The sequence below is a fragment of the Delphinus delphis genome, chromosome 9 (assembly GCF_949987515.2).
Source record: "Delphinus delphis chromosome 9, mDelDel1.2, whole genome shotgun sequence".
Taxonomy (NCBI): Eukaryota; Metazoa; Chordata; class Mammalia; order Artiodactyla; family Delphinidae; genus Delphinus; species Delphinus delphis.
Window position 1 is genome coordinate 85,018,640 of NC_082691.1, and position 22,894 is coordinate 85,041,533.

Sequence of the window (22,894 nt, forward strand, 5' to 3'; positions counted from 1 at the left end):
GTTTTATAGTTTTGCTCTAACACTTATGTTTTGATTCATTTTGAGTTAGTTTTTATGTTTGGTTTGTGGTAAAGGTTATCCTAACTGACTGTCCTGTTGTGCCAGCACCATTGTTGAAAAGACTGTTCTTTCCCCCATTGAATGGTCTTGGCATTCTTATTGAAAATCAGTTGACTTTAAACATGTTTATTTCTGGATTCTTGATTCCATTAATCTATAATATCTGTCCATGTGCCAGTACCACACTGCTTCTGTTACTGTTGCTTTGGAACAAGTTTTGAAACCAGAAAATGTGAGTTCTCCTACTTTATTCTTTTTGTTTTTTTAATATTTATTTTTTATTTGGTTGCACCAGGTCTTAGTTGCGGCTCGCTGGCTCCTTAGTTGTGGCTCCAGGGCTCCTTAGTTGTGGCATGTGAATTCTTAGTTGCAACATGCATGTGGGATCTAGTTCCCTGGCCAGGGATTGAGCCCCAGCCCCCTGCATTGGGAGCACAGAGTCTTATCCATTGCGCCACCAGGGAAGTCCCTCTCCTACTTTATTCTTTTTCAGGTTTGTTTTGGCTATTTTGGGTCCCTTGCAATTCCATATAAATTTGAGAATCAGCTTGTCAATTTGTATGAAGAACTCAGCTGGCGTTCTCATAGGAATTGTGTTGAATCTGTACATCAGTTTGGAGATACCACCATCTTAATAATGTTAAGTCCTCTAATCCCTGAACATGGGATGTTTTCCCATTTATTTGGATCTTCTTTAATTCTTTCAACAATATTTTATGGTTTTCAGAGTTTGTTTATATCTTTTTTTGGGGGGGTGAAAACAGTATTTAAAGAAAAATTTTTATTGGAGTATAGTTGTTTTACAATGTTGTGTTAGTTTCTACTGTACAGCAAAGAGAATTGGCTATACTTATACATATATCCCCTCTTTTTTGGATTTCCTTCCCATTTAGGTTATATCTTGCTTGCCTTTCTCAATCCTGTTGTCCAGGTCCTTTACTGTGTTTTCAACAGTATTTGTACTCCTTTGTGCTACTTACAATGAAGATTTCATTTCTGCATTGGTTTTATTTTTTTCCTTCCATTTCTTTTCTGCTCTCTGCCTGCTAATATTTCATCTTTCTCTATTATCTATCTTCCTCAAGTTAGAATCACTTAAGTCTTTTCTGCCCCTGAAGTATCATTAATTTTGGTAAAGCTTATTGTCTTCCACCTCCTACCACCACCACTATAAAAGGAATACAAGCTCTCATAGCAGCACTATTTACAATACCCAAGATAAGGAAACAACCCAAGTGTCCATCAACAGATGAATGGATAAAGAAGTTGTGGCTTATATATACAATGGATTACTACTCAGCCATAAAAAAGAATGAAATTTGGCCATTTGCAGCAACATGCATGGACTTGGAGGGCACTGTGCTAGGTGAAATAAGTCAGACAGAGAAAGGCAAATACTGTATGATATCACTTATATGTGGAATCTAAAAAAACACCTCAAACTAGTGAATAAAGCAAAAAAAGAAGCAGATACAGAGAACAAACTAGTGGATACCAGTGGGGAGAAGTAAGTGGGGAAGGGCAATATAGGGGTAGGAGATTAAGAAACTATTAGGTAGAAAATAAGCTACAAGGATATATAGTACAACATGGGGAATATAGCAAATGTTTTATAATAATTATAAATGGATTATAATCTTTAAAAATTGTGAGTCACTATATTGTACATCTGTAAAATATATAATATTGTATATCAACTATACTTTGATTAAAAAAAGGAATACAAGCTCATTATTAAAATTTGGAAAATATTGAAAACTTGAAACAAGGGGAAAATTATCTATAGCAATTCCACATAAAGACAACTGTGTCAACATTTTGATATTTTGCTTTCCTTTTAGTTCTTTATCAGTGAATTGTGTTTTTATTGTGTTTTATTTAATACAATATAAATAAGTACATATTACTAGTAGCAACTTGGGATTCTCCTAAAGCTGTTCTATATTTAAATGTTTTACTCATAAACATTTATGTTTTCTGTTATTTTATCAAGTAGAATCTGTTTCTTCTCAATTTATCATATTAATAACCTTTTAGGCTTTTTTCTAGTTGAAAGTTTACTTCTTTCCTTCACAGCCAAGCTTTCAGAAAGAATAGACTCTCTTGTTTAATTTCTTTTTTTCCTCTTCAGTCTATTGCAGTCTCACTTCTACCTGCATCATTCTACTCAATTGCTCTTGGTAAGGTAATAACTTCCTAACTGACAAATCCATTAGTATCTCTTAGTCTTCATCCTACCCAGTTTCTCTAGATTTTGATTTTGACTACCTCCTGTACTAAAGCCTGGGAATACATAACCAGACACGTCTGTATTCCTCTTAGTTACTAAAGAGCTCTTAGTTATCCTTTTTTTTTTTTTTTTTTTTTTTTTTTTTTTTTTTTGCAGTACGCGGGCCTCTCACTGCTGTGGCCTCTCCCTTTGCGGAGCACAGGCTCCAGACGCGCAAGCTCAGCGGCCATGGCTCACGGGCCCAGCCGCTCCGCGGCATGTGGGATCTTCCCAGACCGGGGCACGAACCCGTGTCCTCTGCATCGGCAGGCGGACTCTCAGCCACTGCGCCACCAGGGAAGCCCGTTAGTTATCCTTTTTATTGCTTGAATTTCTCATTAGTTTTTCTTTATCTGTCCCTTAGTATTGACATCCAAGAGTATATGTTAGTTTGTTTGTTTCCCTCCTTATTCTTACGTTTTCCCCTGGGTGATATCATTACTATCCTGACAACATCCAAATCTGTCTCCAATCCAGACCTCTTTTCCTAGCCTGTTTGCCATTGCCACCCAAGTGACTGATGAGTGCCTTGAATTCAGCATGTCTGAAAACAATTTCATTATCTTTCCTGCCAAACCTGTTCTTCCCTTTATGCTCCTTATTCTAATTTAATGGCTACCTCATCAATTTAGTGAATCAAGCCAGAAATCTGAGAATCACATTAGATTCCTTTCTTTTGTTCACTCCTTATCCAATTGGTCATAAAGTCGTGTCAATTTTTCCTCTAACTTTTCTGTCTGTCCTTTTCTACCTCTCCAGCCTCGCCATATATGTCTTTCATTTTATATTTCAGCTATAGATCTATTTGCCGTTAGTTGCCATAAATTCTTGGAAGAAGTTAGGTTGGGAGAGATTTTGAGTTGCAGTTTCCTGCAGTACCACACTGTGTCATGATTCTGCACATAACGGTTTTTCTTCCTAGATTGCCATTCTCCTACTGTCTTCTAAGACCCACCCAAGTATACTTTATACAGCTTTTTTTCTATTCTCTCTTTTAATACAAATAAGTTACTTGTACTGAGTAGTTACTGTGTATCTGCCTCTGTTCAAGGTGTTTTGCAGGTATTAATTTATTTAATTCTCATAACTTTATGAGGTAATTAACTTTCTCATCCCCTTCTGTGATGAGGAACTGAGGCTTAGAGAGAAGCTACACAACTTGCACAAAGTTTATACAGCTAATAAATGTCAGAGTCAGGATTCAGACCCAGTCTGTTGGACTTCACAGTCCATGCTATTGTGCCTCTTCTTTGTGTCACCACCTTCCTTTCTATATACAAAAGATTACAGTAATTATACTGAATTGCAAGTATTTGTTTTCACACTTATCTGCTTACTAACAATGGGCTTCTTAAAGACAAAAATAATGTCTTATTCTCTGTCACCTTCCACAGAGACTAGAACACTGCCCCACTTATAGCAGACTTTTACTAAATGTTTATTGAATGAGTTAGTAATTGTCAATGTCTATAGTTATTCATGCAAAAGAGTTTAGATTATTTTACATTACATTACATAAGTCTAATACACTTTTTTAATCTAGGAATTTAGCACATACAATTTTTGTATGGTTTTTCCAAATACTTTTTTTCCAAGTACAATTTTATGTTTAGTATTATCAGAATAGTTGTTGCATCCTTCCATCTGTGCCTTGATTCCATCCCTTCCTGCCTTTTCAGAAAATTTACATTTTTATCACTTACCTGTGTCTTCAACTTCATTCTCTCCATCAAATCATCCCTATAGAATTTGAGCTTTCTCAAGCTTTATATCTCTGGTCTCTCCCTTTTCTTTCATAACCAAGTTCGTGACAGCATTGACTGAGAGTTGCTGTCTTCATTGCCATATCTCCCCATTGTCTTTGAAGTAGCTCTTGCTAAAGTCACAAATGACTTATATGTTGTCAAGTAAAGTGGTTGATTTTCAGTCTCCATCTTACCTGATCTCTCTTCATTTTGAAACATCCTTTTTCCTTGGCTTCCTTGGCATCAGGTCTGGTTTTCTTTTTACGTGTCTGGCCTCTCATACTTAGTCTTCTTTGTTGATCCCTTTTCTTTTACCAGACCTTTAAGTTACTGGAGTTCTCAAGTCTTGGTCCCTTGCCTCTGCCCTTCTTTTTTCAACTTATTTTAGGTATTCTCTTCCAAATCCATGGTTTTCATTTTTTCATTCATATGCTAATAAGTAGGGTCACTTTGTAACTTCTGCCCGGATCTCTCTTGAGGGCCAAATACTTGCTTTCTCCATGTCTGCGCTTATATGGCTTTTACCCCTCAAGTTTATCATGTCTAAAACTGAATTTGTGACCTTTCTTTATTCTAAGAAGGAGAGCTATTGGACAGTTTTAAGCAGGGGAGTATGTGATGTGATTTACATTTTTTAAAGCTCTCTCTGATTGCTGGGTGGAGAATGGATTGTGGGAATTGGTAAAAGTGAAGCATCAAGGCCATTTAGAAAAGTATTGCAGTAGCCTCCTAAAAAGATGATGGTGGTTTGGAGTAGGGTACAGTGGTATAGGTGGTGAGAAGTCATTGAGTATGAGATATATTTTGAAAGTAGCATTAACAGGATTTACTGTGAAATATGAAGGAAAGAGAGGAATCAGGATGACTCCGAAGTTTTTGTCTTGAGCAACTTGATGGATGATGGTGTCATTAAATGTGATGGAGCAGACTGAGAGAAGCAGGATTGTGAGGGGTCAATCGAGAGTTCTGTTTTGGCTGTGTTAAGCTTGAGATGCCTGTTTGACCTCCAAGTAGAGGATATAGGGAGGCAGTCTTCATATATAAATCAAACTCAAGGGAGAGGTGGAGGCTCAGGATATAAAGTTTGGAATTCTTAGCATACAGATGGTATTTAAAGTCACTGAATTAGGTGAGATCACCAAGAAAGATTAAATAGAAATAGCGGCAGAAGACTATAACTCTTGAAGGTGAGAAGGAAAGGAGAAGCAAGTGAGGAAGGTCAGTAAAATAGGAGGAAAAGCAGGGATGCTTGGTTTCACAAAGGCCAAGAGAAGAAATTGTTCCAAGGAGGGAGAGCTCACCTTGTCAGATGTGCCTGAGAACTTGAGTAAAATAAGGTTTTAAAATGGTGGACTCTGTACTGCTATTACTGCAGTACTGTAGTTATCATTGTCGGTATAGTAGGCTTTTGTGGGGTGGCCTAGAGACTTACTAACTATATGTAACATGGGAAACCATATTCAGAATTTCAAATCACAAACTGACATAAAAATTTAGAATTTTGAAATGCAGCCTAGTTTTTAATAGCCTGTATACTTTTTTTTTTTTTTTTTTTTTTTTTTGCGGTACGTGGGCCTCTCACTGTTGCGGCCTCTACCGTTGCGGAGCACAGGTTCCGGACGCGCAGGCCCAGCGGCCATGGCTCACGGGCCCAGCCGCTCTGCGGCATGTGGGATCCTCCCAGACCGGGGCACGAACCCGTGTCCCCTGCATCGGCAGGCAGACTCTCAACCACTGCGCCACCAGGGAAGCCCTAGCCTGTATACTTTTTAAGGTTCATTTTGTTTATTCTCCCTGAGCTATTTTTAAGACCATCTTTTTTAAAAAAAGCCTTTAGTGTCTTTGAACCCCCAGATCATTAGACTGTTACCAGAATCTATACTGGGCAAACTTGTAGAACACATAAAATTATGTTCACTTAAATATGTAAATATGATTTCTTACTATTGAACTCAACCTTCCCTGCCTGTCATTGTTTTTTCATTAATATTTTTTAAACTAAAAAACACTGCATACACATGATAAAATCAAATAGTATACAAGGGAGACAAAAATCTCTTTTCTCCCTAGATCCTTGATTCTCTAGTCTCTCCCCAGAGGTATCATCTGTTAGTTTCTGGTGTATCTTGCCAGAATTAGAATTCGCATATACATGCATATAGGTGTATGTTAACTTTATTTTTAAACGAATTAGAGTAGAACATAAAGTATTCTTTCTGCACCTGCCCTTTTTTCCTCTTTTGTTTCTTTTTACTGAAAATATATTCTGGGGACTGTTCTATATTAGCGCATTTAGATTGATCTGATTCTTCTTAATGGCTTGAAAGTATTGCATTGTATGGATGTACACTAATTTACCAGCCACACAAATTAAAAAAAAAAATTTATTGGTGTATAGTTGATTCACAATGATGTGTTAGTTTCAGGCGTACAGCAAGGTGCCAGCCACACAATTGATAGATATTTAAATTGTCTCTGGTCTTTTACTCTTTAAAAGCATTGTGCAATGCATAGTGATAAATATTGCCAACTTACCCTTTAGTATCTGTGTTTTCTGGTTTTTTTGTTTTTTTTTTTTTGCGGTACGTGGGCTTCTCACTGTTGTGGCCTCTCCCGTTGCGGAGCACAGGCTCCAGACGCGCAGGCTCAGTGGCCATCGCTCACGGGCCTAGCCGCTCTGCAGCATGTGGGATCTTCCCGGACCGGGGCATGAACCCGTGTCCCCTGCATTGGCAGGCGGACTCTCAACCATTGCGCCACTGGGAAAGCCCATAGTATCTGTGTTTTTAAAATTTTCTTTAAGTTACAGAATTAAAAAACTCACACTTATAGTTTATCTCTTTATGTTACTCAGCTTTCCCATCCAGCTAGTCTTTAAGTCCTTGTGCTTTATCCCCAAATAATATTCTTAGCTAAGCACTTTTATAAACATTTATTCATAACCTAATGAGGAGTAGGTAATGTTATCGTCCCCTTTTCATAGAGAAAGAAGCTGAGACCCAGAGGATAAGACATTGTCCAAGGCCATATAGCTAGCAAGGGACAGAGCCAGGATTTGGATACAGCAGGATGGTTCCAAAGTCCATGCTTTTAACCACTGTGCCATCCTCGTCTCTGTTGCCTGTCTTTCCCAGTTCTACTGTAGTTCAGGCCTTCAGTGCCTCAAATAGGACTATATTAATACAGGTATCCCCTGCTTTTACAAAGTTTGCTTTATGCCACTTCATTTCTTTCTTTCTTTTTTTTTTTTTTTGTTGGTACGCGGGCTTCTCACTGTTGTGGCCTCTCCCGTTGCGGAGCACAGGCTCAGTGGCCATGGCTCACAGGCCCAGCCGCTCCGCCACATGTGGGATCTTCCCGGACCGGGGCACGAACCCACGTCCCCTGCATCGGCAGGTGGACTCTCAACCACTGCACCACCAGGGAAGCCCACGCCACTTCATTTTTAAGAGAGTATCTGTTTTCACTAACTGAAAGAAATCTGAAGAGGGTTTTCACTTTTATAAAAAAAAGGTGAAAAGCAAAACTTGGTTCAGCATTTGTTTTGCAGCTAGCTGTTATAGAGGCAGGGTGCACCCCAAGCAGCATGAGTGGCCTTGCCAAGCTCCTTCCCTGGGAACTGTACTCATCATCTCAGCATCGAGCCGTATAGCTTTGCACTGTGTTTGCGAGCATCTGTGCTTTTTCAGGGTTTATTTTGTGCATCGGTTAGCACAAAGGTAATTAAGGTAATTGCTTCTGTGCATTACACCATTTCGACTTAGGAAATGTTTCATTAGGAACACTCTACTTTAGAATAACAGGGGAAACCTGTAATGTTTTTGTCATTCTCAGTCTTCCTATTTCATTCTATATACGGAAACAAGATTAATCTCCCCAAAGCATAACTATTATTGCTTCCAAGATCAGAATCCTTAGTGGCTTCCTGTTGCATTTAGAATTCAGCTCGATCTAATACTCTTCCTTTTTATATATGCTATACTGTCAGTGAACTTGCTCCAAGCTTTATCTAAAGTGTGATCATTGAGTTTGTCTATAAGACTAGATAGTGAAATTAGAAGTAATTAAGCCAAAAAAAAAAAATGAGGTAGATAGTCATTGGAGTTGAAAGGTACTTTTTGAAAAAGTTGTTTCCCTTTTTACCCACAGTAGTTCTTGCTATATGGTTTCATCAGCAAACTGTCAACTCAGTTAATTTGAATCAGATGTGTAATTGATCAAACCAAAGCCAACCGCAAATATCTGGGTGTCACATAAAATAAATTCCTTAAAACACACACAAACACACAAACTTGATGCAGGAATATGAATTTTATAATGTGAACTGTGTACCTTAGAAAGAGGTAATGTATTTAGCTTTAATAACGTGCATATAAAAAGAAAACACTGAGAAAACCATTCAGGGAGAGAAATAACTTCTTAAAGCTACATCAAAATCTTTTCAATTATGATTTTAAGTCCAAAACTGATCTGTGCACTTATAGAAAAAATGCTTCAATGTAAATGTTCTTGTGAAATGTTATCTTTTGAAATTTTTGTTTCTGAGTAAAGAATAGTTGTTATTTCCAGGGGCTTCCCTGGTGGCGCAGTGGTTGAGAGTCCGCCTGCCAATACAGGGGACATGGGTTTGTGCCCTGGTCTGGGAAGATCCCACATGCCGCGGAGCAGCTAGGCCCTTGAGCCATGGCTGCTGAGCCTGTGCGTCTGGAGCCTGTGCTCCGCAACGGGAGAGGCCACAACAGTGAGAGGCCCGTGTACCACAAAAAAAAAAAAAAAAAGAATAGCTGTTATTTCTGAATATAATGCTTCATGCAAATGTCTTACTAGAAATCATGTGTACTTTGGCTGTATTCATATCTGGCATCTTTTAGTTTTGCATTTAAGATGTTCTTATTGGCTCCTCTGCTTTTTACATAACAGGATTATTATCAGTTTCTCAGGATAGCTTGTTTCTAAATATTGGACTTTTAAAAACAGTTCTTAAAAATATCTGGTATTAAAATTTTGTTATTTAGTGAATGTTTTGTTGCTTTTTGCCAGATTTAGTCCAACACAAGTTCTCATTGCCTTTGGTCAAGTCTAGGTATTTTTTTAGGAAGACACTGCAATTGCCAACAGAAAATGGCTACCTGAGAGAAGGGAAAGTGAGTTCATATAGAACAGCTGTGTCTTCACTTTCAAAACGGATCACTTTTCTAGTCTTAATCAAGGAACAGAATGCATAGTAAAAGTAATAAATGACATTTCTGAATACATTCATTTAACTATTAGAATTTGTGGATTTCCTTCTCTCTAGTTTCTCAGTTTCACTTGCAGAAAGAGCGTGGACTCTGTACCTCTAAAGAGCTACCCATCTTTGGTGCTCCTTAAAGGAGGGAGGTTGCAAAATTTTAGATCAGTAGGCTTTGCCAAAATGTATTGATTTAAAAATCTGTTTTTCATATTTAATCTCCTACATCTATACTCACCCAGTATATAGTCTTTTTTTTTTTCTCTGTCTCTCAGGGATGTTTTTGGGGAGAGGGGTTATTCTCTGGAAACTCAAGTTATAGAGTACAAGAAATCCAGGAACAAGAAAAGATCAAATAATGTAGTCTGGCTCTTTGAGTGAATTATTACTATAAATTTTTATTTCAGTATAATTAAGATTCAAATACATAGTTGTTAGTAAAGAAACTGATTGGGTTATTTTCTAGGGTTGTAGGATATATTCTATAGGCTTTTTTTGTTTGCTTGTTAATGAAGTTCTGCTTGAGATAAAAAGGAAGGAGGCAATATTGAATTAAGAAAAACAGATCCTTTGGCTGTGGTTTACATTTCAAGACAGGCACACATTAACACAACATTGTGAATCAACTATACTTCAGTTAAAAAATAAAGAAGACAGGCACATCGACACAGGTAACATAGAGCGCAAATGCAGACTTTTTCTTTTAATCTTAAATGTGGAAAACAACCTATAAGGAGTAAAAAAAAAAGTTTTAAGATTGACTTTTTATTTTTCCCTTTTCCCCTCTTCTAAAATTCCTTAGAATCATAAAATTGAAAAAGACATTGGAAGTCATCTTGCCTTATCTTCTACCCAGTGTGGGAATCCTTTCCACAATACCTCTAATCTTTTTAACCTCTATTTTAAAGAGGTCTACTTATTTTGACCTCTTAAATTAATGGGCTGCCTGTTTGTGGAGAGAGCTGTCAGATTATTTGTTGGCTCTAATTGTTGCCTTAAATTCAGCTGCAACTTTATGAGTTTCTCCCAGTTGTGTCTTCTGCTAGAATATGGAATAAGTTTATTCCTTCTTCCATTTAACTACCCTTTGAAAACAATTGTAACATTCTGGGTTAAATTCTTTTAATTTTTTAACTTGGAGTCCCTCAATTCACAAGTCTGTGAATAGTCTTCAGAGGATTATATCGTATGTAAAATTGTGAGCATATATGTGCATTTTTCTGGGAAGAGAGCCAATAATTCTTATTAGTCTCAATATAACCCGATTCCCTACCAAAGTTAATATACCAGACCTGGGATGGACCTGGTAATCTGCTTTTTTTGTTTTTGTTTTTATTTTTATATTTTTTAATAAGCTTGCAACGAGCCGTCTAGTCAGCATCTCAGGAACCATTGCACTGGGTAAGTTCTAAGATTCTTAGAGCATTTTTGATTCCACTGAAAATTGTATAATTTTTAGAGCTTTAGAGACCATCTAGTATACATATAGTTTGTGGTGTGCTTATAGTTAATTCTTCCTATCAAAAGATGAAACTGGTCCCAAAGGGTGGGGTTTTTATTTAAAACTTTATTTCAAAGTCTTGGCAGCCATTCATAAACATTAGGAATGTGATGGCGCTATTTTAAGTCAGGAGTATTCCTAGAATTTTTGTTTGTTAGTCCCGATTTAATATTTTAATCTAACATAGGTTTATGAATTATAATACTTTTTGATTAATTTTTAATCTGTAAAATTTTTAGCCTCTTTCGTTTTTACTATTTCTAAGGAAGGATAGTATAACTTAGAATTCAGTCATTTATGAACAGTGGTTTCAGTATCACATCTGCCTTTTGGAACAGTTTGAGCCTGATACAACTCCTCCTGTGCTCTCTCCCTCCCCCAAAGACAAAACTACTCACCCTACAAGGCTGTTTTTTCAGTAAAGTCATACTTTAATAACTAATGATACAAACCAAAATGACAAAGAATATCTTAAGGTTTGAAGATGTCTCTCAGTGTGCTGTGATTACTTCATTTTTATAGGAGGAAAGAAGTCTGTGATAGGCTATGACTTACTATGGTTTTTATTCCTTTTTTAAAAAATATTTATTTGGTTGCACCAGGTCTTAGTTGTGGCTTATGGGCTCCTTAGTTGTGGCACATGGGCTCCTTAGTTGAGGCTTGTCAGCTCCTTAGCTGCGGCTTGCCAGCTCCTTAGTCGTAGCACACAGGCTCCTTAGTTGTAGCATGCAAACTCTTAGTTGTGGCATGCATGTGGGATCTAGTTCCCTGACCAGGGATCGAACCCCGGGGCCCCTGCATTGGGAGCGTGGAGTCCTATCCACTGTGCCACCAGGGAAGTCCCAGGTTTTTATTCTTAATTAAGTGGCAGTATAATGATACCGTTGGCTCTTTGTATCCGCGGGTTCCGTATTCATGGATTCAGCCAACCTCGGATCAAAAATATTTGGGGAAAATAAAAGTTCCAAATAGCAAAAATTGAATTTGCTGCACTCCAGCAGCTATTTACAGATCATTTACATTGTATTTACAACTACTTACATAGCATTTACATTGTATTAGGTATTATAAGTAATCTAGAGAGGATTTAAAGTATACTGGAGAATGTGCGAGTAGGTTGTGTGGAAACACTTAGCTATATTATAGAAGAAGGGACTTGAGCATCCTAGGATTTTGGTATCCTCGGGGGTCCTGGAACCAATCCCCAGTGGATACCAAGGAATGACTGTATAATGGAGAATAATACCAGAATCCTGGGAGAGGAGAGCAACTTCTTTAGGGAGTTGGGAGAGTGTACCTTTGGTTGAGAATTACTGCCATAGTATTCATTCATTCATTCATTTAATAAGTATTTATCAAGTGCCTCTGTCAGACATACTTTTTCAGGTGCCAAATTGAATTGTGACTATGAGCATTATTGTGAGTGGTTAAGAGTGATTTGGAACCAAACTGCATGGGTTTGAATCCCAGAGTTTTTACTTGCTTACTTAGCGAAGTGACCTTGGTCAAATTACTTAATCTCTCTATGTCTTAGTTTTCTCATCTGTAAATTGGGGATCATAATTTTATCTAAGAGTTGTGGTGAGGATTTAAATGAGTTCTTGGAACAGTATTTTTATTAAGGAATGCAGCTGTTTTCACACACATAAACATACATATATATAATGCCATGACTAATTAAGCCATAACAGTACAATATTGTACTGTAATTCATATTTTGGTTTGTATTAATTTATACACCACTTTGTTTCAAAAAGGATTTGAGACAGAACCGAAGCCTCCTGAGGAATACTCTATACCCGAGCAGCACAGAAGAACTCAGATATGGGTTCAGATCTTATTTTGAAAGGCAAAGGCAGAAATTTAAAAATGAGTGTATATAAGTGCTAGGAATAGATACTCAATAAGTGTTATTTCTCTTATGTTTAAAAGAAAGTCATTCACTTAACAAGTTGGTCACTGCCAGCGCAAAGTGTGCCATGGTGCATGTAGACATAGTTCTGTGAGTACATTGGGCAGCAAAGTGCAGGCTGGATTTTAGTCCCAATTTAGCCACTTGGCATGGAGCTCTCGTGCAGTAAGCAGTCTGTACAACTGTGCAGTGATTCTGAATACAGTGTTAATTTGCTTCTCTTTTGAAATTCTTTATAGATACTGAATTGTATAATGCAGTAGGACCATATCACCTAAACCAGAATTCTTAGATCATGTTCTCTATCAATAGTTCTAATTGTTAAAATATTCATAATTGTTTCAGATATATCATTTTGAATGCAATCTGCCCCATATCAACATAGTCAGGTTGTTTTCCTCTGCATTTTGGTTTTTATTTATTTAATTTTTCATACTTTTTACTTTGAGGTATTGTAGATTTATAATGCAATTGTAAGAAATAATACAGAGTGATTCATACACCCTTCATCCAGTTTCCCAGATGATATCTTGTTACTACTGCACAGTAACACAATCAGGAAATTGACATTGATACCATCAACTTACTTTACTCAGATTTCATTAGTTTTACGTGCATTAATTTGTGTGTGTGTCTGTGCATGTGTTTGTATTGAGTTCTGTGTAATTTTATCACATGTATAGATTTGCATGGCCACCTAGACAAGATATGGAACAGACCCATTTACAAGGGCCCCTCATGTGCCCTTGTTTAGGCATAGCCACCTCCCCCTGGCAAGCCCCTGGGAACCACTAATCTGTTCTCCGTCTCTATAATTTTGTGATTTCAATAATGTTATATAAGTGGAATCATGTAACCTTTTGACATCGGCTTTCTTTATTCAGCATAATTCCCTTGAGAGCCATTCAAGTTATTGCCCCCATCAATTGTTAGTTCATTGGTAACTGAGTAGTCTGCCATGGTATGGATGAACCACAGTTCATTTACCCATTCTGATTCATTGGAAGGTTGTTGCCAGGTTTTGGCTATTATGAATGAACTTTCTATGAACATTTATTTATTTATTTATCTTTTTAAAAAAATTAATTTATTTTTGGGTGTGTTGTGTCTTCGTTGCTGCGCGTGGTCTTTCTCTAGTTGTGGTGAGCGGGGGCTACTCTTTGTTGCGGTGCGTAGGCTTCTCATTGCTGTGGCTTCTCTTGTTGTGGAGCACGGGCTGTAGAGCGCGGGCTCAGTAGTTGTGGCGCACGGGCTTAGGTGCTCTGCGGCATGTGGGATCTTCCTGGACCAGGGCTCGAACCTGTGTCCCCTGCATTGGCAGGCGGATTCTTAACCACTGCGCCACCAGGGAAGTCCCTCTATGAACATTTACGTACAAGGTTTTGTGTAAGCATAAATTTCTTTTTTCCCCCAGTTGGCTTGGTGTTGAATTTTATCAAATGCTTTTTCTGCATTTATTGAGATGATTGCATAGTTTTTCTCTTTATTCTGTTTTTGTGGTGAATTATACTGATTTTTGAACGTTATAACAGCCTCACAATTTTGGAACAAATTTCACTTGGCCATGATGTATTATTCTTTTTATGTAACTTTGATTTGATAATATTTTGTTTAGAATTTCTGTGCCTGTGTTTATAAAGGATGTTGACCTGTAATGATCTTTAATGTCTTTATCAGACTTTGCTATCAGGGTTCTACTAGTTTCATAAATGAGTTTCTCTATTCTCTGAAAGAATTTGTGTCTTCTTTAAATGTTTGGAGTGAAGCCATCTTAAATTTTTTACATAATACTTAAATTTATATTTTCTATCAGTATCTGTATTAATCACTTTCTGGATCTTTCTTCTAAACAAGACAAGGACTTTACCATTCACCTGGTTTCCCTTCTCCAGCCCTTGTTCTTACCCTCATAATTACTCCTGTCGGTATCACTGAGATTACGGTTTTGAATGTTAGTAAGCTTTTGTGTTTTGTTTTGTTTTCCAGTCAGCACTTATTTAAACTTACTTTACTGATTTCTCTGCTTACTCTTTTCTTATACCTTGATTATTATTCTTGGATTACTTTTTTAAATTCCAGGTGTATATCTTTGAGTAATTCGTTCACTAGAACTCTGAGGGAAGCAAAAATTTTGTGTCCTTGTACATTCAAAAATGTCTTGGGAATTCCCTGGCCGTCCACTGATTAGGACTGTGCACTTCCACTGCAGGGGGCACAGATTTGATCCCTGGTCGGGGAACTAAGATCCTGCAAGCCATGTAGCACAGCCAAAAAAAAAAATTCTTAATTTCACTCCCATAATTGACTGAGAGTTTGAGTAGATACAGAATTCTAGGTTTTAAAGTATATCTAGTTGTCCCAGGGCCATCTGTTGAAGACTATGCTTTCCCCGTTGAGTAATCTTGTCACCCTTGTCAAAAATCAATTGACCATAAGTCTATTCTATGGGGTATATGTATATGTATAGCTGATTCACTTTGTTTTAAAGCAGAAGCTAACACACCATTGTAAAGCAATTATACTCCAATAAAGATGTTAAAAAAAATCAATTGATCATAGATACATGGGTTTACTTGTAGACCCTTCAATTTCTGTCCCATTAATATACATGTCTATCCTTATGTCAGGACTACAGTTTTGAATACTATATCTTTTTAGTAAGTTTTGACACCAGGAAATGTGAGTCTTCCAATTTAGTTCTTTTTCAAGATTGTTTTGGTTTTCTGGTTTCCTTGTGTTTCTGTATGAAGTTTCAGATTAGCTTGTCCGTTTCTACAAAAAGGCAGGTGGCATTTTGATAGTAGTTGCTCAATCCCCTTTTATATCTTAACTTCTTAAAATGCTTCCCACCTCTTTTTCCTTCTATACCATATTCTGGTGCATTTCTTGGCTCCATTTTTTAGATTACTAATTTAATTTGTTCTTTATTTTTTTCAGTCCTTAATTAGTTTTTTTATTTAAATGATCAAAATTTAACTTCTAAGAGTTCCAATTTATTTCTTTTAAAATAAATGTATTATCATCTTGCATATCTCAGGGCAGTAATTGTACCTAGTCTAAGGTTTTATTCTATTTAATTTGTCAACTCTCTTTCTTTGGGTACGAGTTCTGCTTGTCACATTAATAACTTTTTCATGTTTGGGTCTTGGTTTTGTGCTCATTCACCTTTATTTGAGAGCCCTTGTTAGCCTTCCTGTGAATGTTACATATGTTTATTGCAGCAGGTCTCCACTGACTGTGGGTAGAGATGGAATGTGCAATGAGATAGAGCGTACCAATTGCCAGACTTCTTTAGTGTCTGTCCCCTCTTTTTCCTGGGATTTAATATCCACCCAGGGCTCTGTCCTGTCTTTCTGATCCAAGGGTTTATACTCATTGTTCCTACCTGGGGAGTGACACCTTTCTTGTTTGATGCCACTGTTCCCATCTAGGAGCAAATTATGTACCTCTATTCTATAATGCTTGAACCAAAATGGTAAATGGTGGGAGAGGTTGACCTGCTTTGTAACTTCCATGCCACTCCCTAACCAGTTATGCTGTAAATTCTATAAATTATTTCAGTTCTTTCTGCTGTCTTCCACCTCTGGGCTTAGTTTACTCTGAGGGCTGTTCAGATCACTTGCAGTAGCCCTCTACTCTGGGTGTATAGCACTGTGGTTTCCTTCTTTAAGCTGATTCTGTCAGCCTTACATCTTTCAGTGATTGACTAAGACCATTTCTTGCTTTCTTTTGATTATAGTTTTTTTGGGGTTTTTTTTGGGTTTTTTTTTTTTGCGGTACACGGGCCTCTCACTGTTGTGGCCTGTCCCGTTGCGGAGCACAGGCTCTGGACGTGCAGGCTCAGCGGCCATGGCTCACGGGACCAGCCGCTCCGCGGCATGTAGGATCTTCCTGAACCGGGGCACGAACCCGCGTCCCCTGCATCGGCAGGCGGACTCTCAACCACTGCGCCACCAGGGAAGCCCTAGGTGTTTTTTTTTTTTAAATGGCTTTTGTGTTACTTGTGGGGCTTTGGGGAGAGGGGAGCTTGCTTGCAGTGTGCTCAGCCTACCATCTTGACTGTCAATGACTATGTCATATTTATAGTGAAATAAAAAGGAAAAATTGAAAAGCTAGCAAAAAATAAAATATTGATGAAATGATTGAAAAAATTATGGTTTTTGTTTTGAAGAGTATAAGCAATCACAAATGAACATTGGCATTCAAATATATAAAAATTAAAGCTTCAAGAACAAATATAGTTTTCAGGAATATATTTACATGAAATTGGAGAGGCATATGTATGCTATGTTGCTGGTTTCTCTTGTTTTCTGCTCTTTGGCTGAAGGAAGAAAATATGGATTCTGAACTTAGTGCCTACTTTGGGTGAATAACCTCTGTAGAGTCAACATTAGCCTGTGCCTGTGACAGACTTATGTTGGTTGCTGAGAGAAAAGCAGGCCAAAGATGTCTGACAGAGCTCTGAGAAAACATCAAAAAGGATTTTTGATTACAACTTTGGTTCAATAATTTTCAGTATTACTCCCGCACTGTTATCTAAATTTGTTTTATATTTTTCCATTATAAAACAATATGTCTTAGAATTTTTGGATAATATAAAAGGGGTGATAATCCTCAACCTGAATCATAACCACTGTTAATACTTTGGTATGTTTCTTTATAGTATTTTCTTATCATAGCTTCAAAAAAAATTAAAGTAATATGGTATTGTTTTTTTTTTCCAGTCCAAAAGTAATGCCTACTCAATGAGAAAGCTTGGAAAATAAACACCAGCACTAAGGAGAAAAAACCAAAATCACTCATAATAACTGCCCAAAGATAACCACAATTAAAATTTGATGTATATCCTGCCTGTATTTTTCATGAATATATACTTTTTTCTTTGTTGATATGGTATCATGCACTGCTACTATTTTGTACCTTGCACCTTTCATTTGCAATATATTGTGAATGTTTTCTCATGTTAGTAAATATTCTTGTATGTACTTTTTTTAGTGGTACATAGAATATGAATATATTTAAATATGTTTATTTAGCATACTTAACCATCTCCCTATCATTGGACACTGAAAGTGTTTCTAATTTTTTACCATTATAAATAATATCGTAGTGTGTATCTTTGTCCATACATCTTTCCATGCATCTATGATTATTTCTTTAGGAATAAATTCCTAGAAGTGGAATAGCTGGGTCAAAGGGTATGTACATTTTAATGCTTTTGATACATAAAAATGTCAAATTTTAAGCTAATCACTTGTTATATTCTGTCTTGTATTGCGATCTAATTGTTTTATGTGTTTGTCTTGTCTCCCTAATTAGAATATAAACTTCTTGAGGGCAAGGGAAGTTTCTTATACATCTTATGTATCCTTTGATAGTGTGATTGACAATGTTGGACTTATGAGTGATCAACAAATATTGTATTGATTTAAAGCTGTGCTTCTCCAGTCTTTGGATGTCATAAACCTATAAATTTAAATATATGTATATTTTGGGGATACATATAGGCTTGCAAGTTTTTTATTTTTCCGAGAAAGAATATTAAAAAACAAAATCAAGTACCATTTTCTATCTTCTTCATCTCTTAAAATAAAAGAATATTTAATAAAAAGTTTCTAATTTCTGAAAAAAGGACAGACTTTTAAATGGAACATTTTAGCATTTTTAAAAACTCATTGCCTTGTCCATATTTTTCTCATTTTGTGTTGGACTGGTGAATCTTCACCTTAGCCCACCAGTGGTCTGTAGACCAGCATTTGGGAACTACTGATTTAAAAGACTTGGAGGATTAATAGATAAACCTGTTTGCAACTCTTTTGCAAAATAATTCTTTCCCTTGCTCACGAGTCTGTCTCCACCACAATATTAAGTATACATGTGCAGGTAATGCTATTTCATTATACTGAATTTATGTATCTCTATGTACAAGTGCTCTAGTAAACAGACCAGACCTTGCTGATGAACATCTCAGATATTTCCAATTGCCAAAACCAAAAACTATATGCTTTCCAAGGAATTTGAGACAGGTTAAGTGTGGTATAGTAGAAAGAAGGCAGGTGTTAGAGTCAAACTGCCCAGACTTGACTCCTGGCTTTGGCATTAAGTCACTTAATTTTTTTTTAGCTTCCTTACTTGTAAAATTAAGATGATAATATCTTCCTCAAAGTGTTTTTATAGCCCCTGTTATAGCAATTACTTCACTGTAATGTAATTATTAGTTTAGGCATCTGCCTTCCTCACATGAGTTCTTGAGGCTAGGAGTCATAGCCTCCTTTGGCTACCGTGGAGCCTAGCAGGGCTCAAGGCATAGCAGGTGCTTAATGAAATGACTATTGAATCCATACAGGGTTGTCGTGAGGATCAAATGAGATAACACTTGTAGAAGCTGTTTTAAACTTTAAATTCTATACCAGTGTTAATTGTTTTTATTGCTTGTAAGAGCTGTCTTTGGGAGCTATCAAACCTTTGGGAAGAGACAAAATTATTCCATTTAACACTTCTACTATGCTTTGCACTTTTCTTCTATGTTATAAGAAAACAAGTTTTAATTGGGGTTAATGTGCAGTTAATTTGCTTCCTGTGAAGGCAGAGGAATTTCCTTTTTTTTCTCCCCCCACAGTGGAAGTGTCACGATATTAAATGTTTGTTTTATTTGGTTGCTACCACACAATTTTAATTATAGCAAGATCAGCTTATTTCATATTTAAAGAATGGTGCCCATTGCTTTATCCTCTTAACCATATAACTGATAAAAGAATACCAACCCTGGAAGAGAACAGGAGCCTACGTTATGCCAAAATAATTTTAGTCAGAGCTCTCTTTTTAACATTCACTGACTTGTAAAAATGTCATCGTTTCTAATCTGTTTATAAAGCTCCTGGTGAATTTTTGCCACAAGATGGCATTGGTGATTATTGAATGCATGTCTGTTGAACCAGAATTCTGAAAAATGGTGCACACAATTGTTCTTATTCTTTTGGGGATGAGTTGAAAACCTTCATCACTGCTTATGTATTAATTAAATTTTGTTTTGACTTCCGAAACAGGGTTAAATGCTACTTTACATCACTTCTTTCTGTATTCAAGTATTGTTTTGTTTCCTGTTTTTCTGTCTTTATAACTACAGTTACTATGTATTATTTGCCATGTGTTGTATGTGTCTGACTTATTGCTGATAATTGTGGTAACAGGTAAGAAGAAAATACGATGGGACCCAGTTAGGAGGCGCTTCATTCAGTCCTGTCCCATCATAAGGATCCCTAACAGGTTTTTGAGAGGTGGGTGATAACTAGCAAGAGAACTGTGCTTCGTATGGGTTAAAGGGAACTTTGAATGAATTTTCTAAACTCAAAACTCTGGTTTTAAAAAATTGTCTAAACAGCTAAAATTGGATGAAAGAAAATCTAGAATTTAATTTTAAACCTGTGTTTCATAGTGACCACTGTTGGAATTGTAATTATAAGTTTTAGGAAGTTAGAATCACTTAATGTGTATTAGGTCGTAGAAATAAATCATCTCATTGATGTCAGTATTATTCCACTGTAAACATATTAAAAAGAACTTTGAGTAATTTATAAAATATGGGGTATGGGAAATAATTTTCTAAATATGATTTTAAGAAAGAAATAAAATTTATGTGACTATAAAACTAAAAACCTCTTATGTCAGAAACCATAAATAAAAAGATAAAAGGGGGAAATATTTGTAACAAATGGTTAATATCATGAATATATAAAGAGCTCTTATAAATCAATAGTTTAAAAGCAAATACCCACTAGAAAAATAGGTAAAAGAACATGAATAATCAACTTGTAAAAAAGAAAGCTCAATAAATATGAACAAATGTTTATTTTCACTATTGTTATAAACATAATTAAAATAATAAGGTTATCATTTTTACCTATTAGATTGGCAAGACTAAAAATAAGAATACTCAGTGTTGCAAGGGTATGGGGAAATGAAGCTCATATATTGAAGGAAGTGTAAATTTGACACAGCCTTTCTGGATTTAATTTGGCAATATGTATCAAAAGCCTTGAAAATGTTCACATCCTTTGACCTAGTAATTCTTACTTTTAGAAATGTTTCATTCTTTCTATTTTTTACTTCTTCTAGTAAAACATACTCCCTACTGAAAAAAGAAAATCTCAGAAGAGGGTTGAAAACTCTTGTTCATACTGTTTTTCTAGATATAATAAATTGTCAGACAAGCGTTTTTATTGTTATAGTTTAGACCTTATTATTTATAAGCCAGTGTATCTAATTTTTTTTTTTTTTTTTTTTTGCGGTACGCGGGCCTCTCACTGTTGTGGCCTCTCCCGTTGCGGAGCACAGGCTCTGGATGCGCAGGCTCAGGGGCCATGGCTCACGGGCCCAGCCGCTCCACGGCATGTAGGATCCTCCCGGACCAGGGCACGAACCCATGTCCCCTGCATCGGCAGGCGGACTCTCAACCACTGCGCCACCAGGGAAGGCCCCCAGTGTAGCTAATTTTGACTGAAGAGATTATTTAAAAAAAAAACAAAAAGACTAGAAAAAAGACCTGCAGCAGCTAAAGATGTTTCTATATCTAGTGCCTAACCTATTTTTAGTGGCCAAGGTCCAGATCATGAAAAAAAAAAAAATCTAGCCTAAATGGGTCAAGATAACATACTTAGGGTGCTATGCTACCTTTTATTTTGTTTTATTTTATCATTTGGCCGCGCCGTGTGGCTTGTGGGATCTTAGTTCCCTGACCAGGGATTGAACCCGGGCCATGGAAGTGAAGAGACCAAGTACTAACCACTGGACCGCCATGGAATTCCTGCTATGCTACCTTTTAGCATAAATAATTTTATTGATAGAAACTAATAGGTAATTTTAGTGTTATGTGACCAAAAAAACCATTGTGCACACGTAGCCAAGCAGTACATCTAATTTGATAAAATTTTTCTTTTTTCTATTTAAAAATTAGAATACTAATTTTTTGATTTACAATGAGAAGGCTAACTTGGGGGCTGACTAAATTTAAGTATAATTAAGAAATTGTTTAATTAGGATGTAAAATTCAATATAATATCAGTTTTATACAAATATAAACATAAAAAACAAAGGAAATAGTGAAATAACATTATATCTGGATGGTGGGATTTTATTTTCTTTATATTCTCTGTTTTTCAATATTTTAATCATGGAAAAAAGAGATTAGCACAGGTAAGTTTCATATCTTTGGTTATTTTCGTAAGCCCTAAATTGCCTCAAAAAATTTCTGAGGAAGATGGTCTCTGACAGTGCTGAGAAGAGTGAGGCGGGAGTAAACTCAGCATTAGCAACAGCAAGATCACCAGTGACCGCTTCTAAATCAGTGGCCTTGTCTTAGTCCTCACCTTCTTTGACCTGTTCGTAGTGTTTGATCTGTTGACCACCTGTACCTTCTTAACGTTTTCTCTTCTTTTGGGTTATACTTTGCTGTACAATCTGAGATGTTTTCTTCCTGCCTCTTTGATTGTTCATTCTGTTTCCTTTACTGGCTTCTTTCTTCCTACTCACTAGAGATGGGTATTGCTCCAACGTTCTGTCCTCTCCATTATCTCCTTTGGTTATCTCATCAGATTTCACAGACTTAACTAACCTCGTTCGTTCGTTTGTTCATGCTTTCATTCTTTCAGTATTTTTTGATTGCCTCCTGTGTAACAGGCTTTGTGCTAGTTCAATCATCTAGATTATAGAGAATCAAGTAAAGAAACAATTACAGAATAATTTGAGTGTAATTCTTTGTGATAAGTGTCCTGATGAGTTAGTGTGATATGGGAGCACACAGAAGAGGTACCTGACTCAGCATGTGGGAAGGACAGGGGAAGATAAGTAGCCATCAGGATGACTTCTCAGAAGAGATGTATTGAGTAGTCTGAGTATGTGTTAACAGGGGAAGGTTGGAACATCTCAAACAAGGACCAAAACAAGGACCAAACAGCTTAAATAAAGGCAGTTAGGCAAAACAGAGCACGGTCTTTCAGAGAACTGTAGGAAGTTTGGCAGAGTGGGAAAGAGTGTCGAAAGAAGAAGCTGGAGAGGGCCCATATCAAGTGGAGCACCACCCAAGGGGAGTTTTCAGGATCAGTTTATTTAATTAATGAAGAGATTTAATTGGAAGACCAGTTAGGGTTATTAGAGTTATCAAGGTGAGAAATGATAAGAA

The 22,894-nt window shown here is 36.7% G+C and overlaps 1 protein-coding gene across 3 annotated transcripts in view; it reads left to right on the forward strand.

The window, feature by feature from the left end:
* KLHDC10 (kelch domain containing 10) overlaps positions 1 to 22,894 on the forward strand; it is a 59,038-nt gene that overhangs the window by 8,549 nt on the left and 27,595 nt on the right. Inside the window, exon 2 of one of the 3 annotated variants that reach the window (XM_060020885.1) lies at positions 19,908 to 19,994. The exons of the other annotated variants lie outside the window; for them this stretch is intronic. Coding sequence (XP_059876868.1) covers positions 19,908 to 19,994 — 87 coding nt within the window. The remainder of the gene's footprint in view (positions 1 to 19,907; positions 19,995 to 22,894) is intronic. 3 annotated transcript variants of the gene reach the window in all.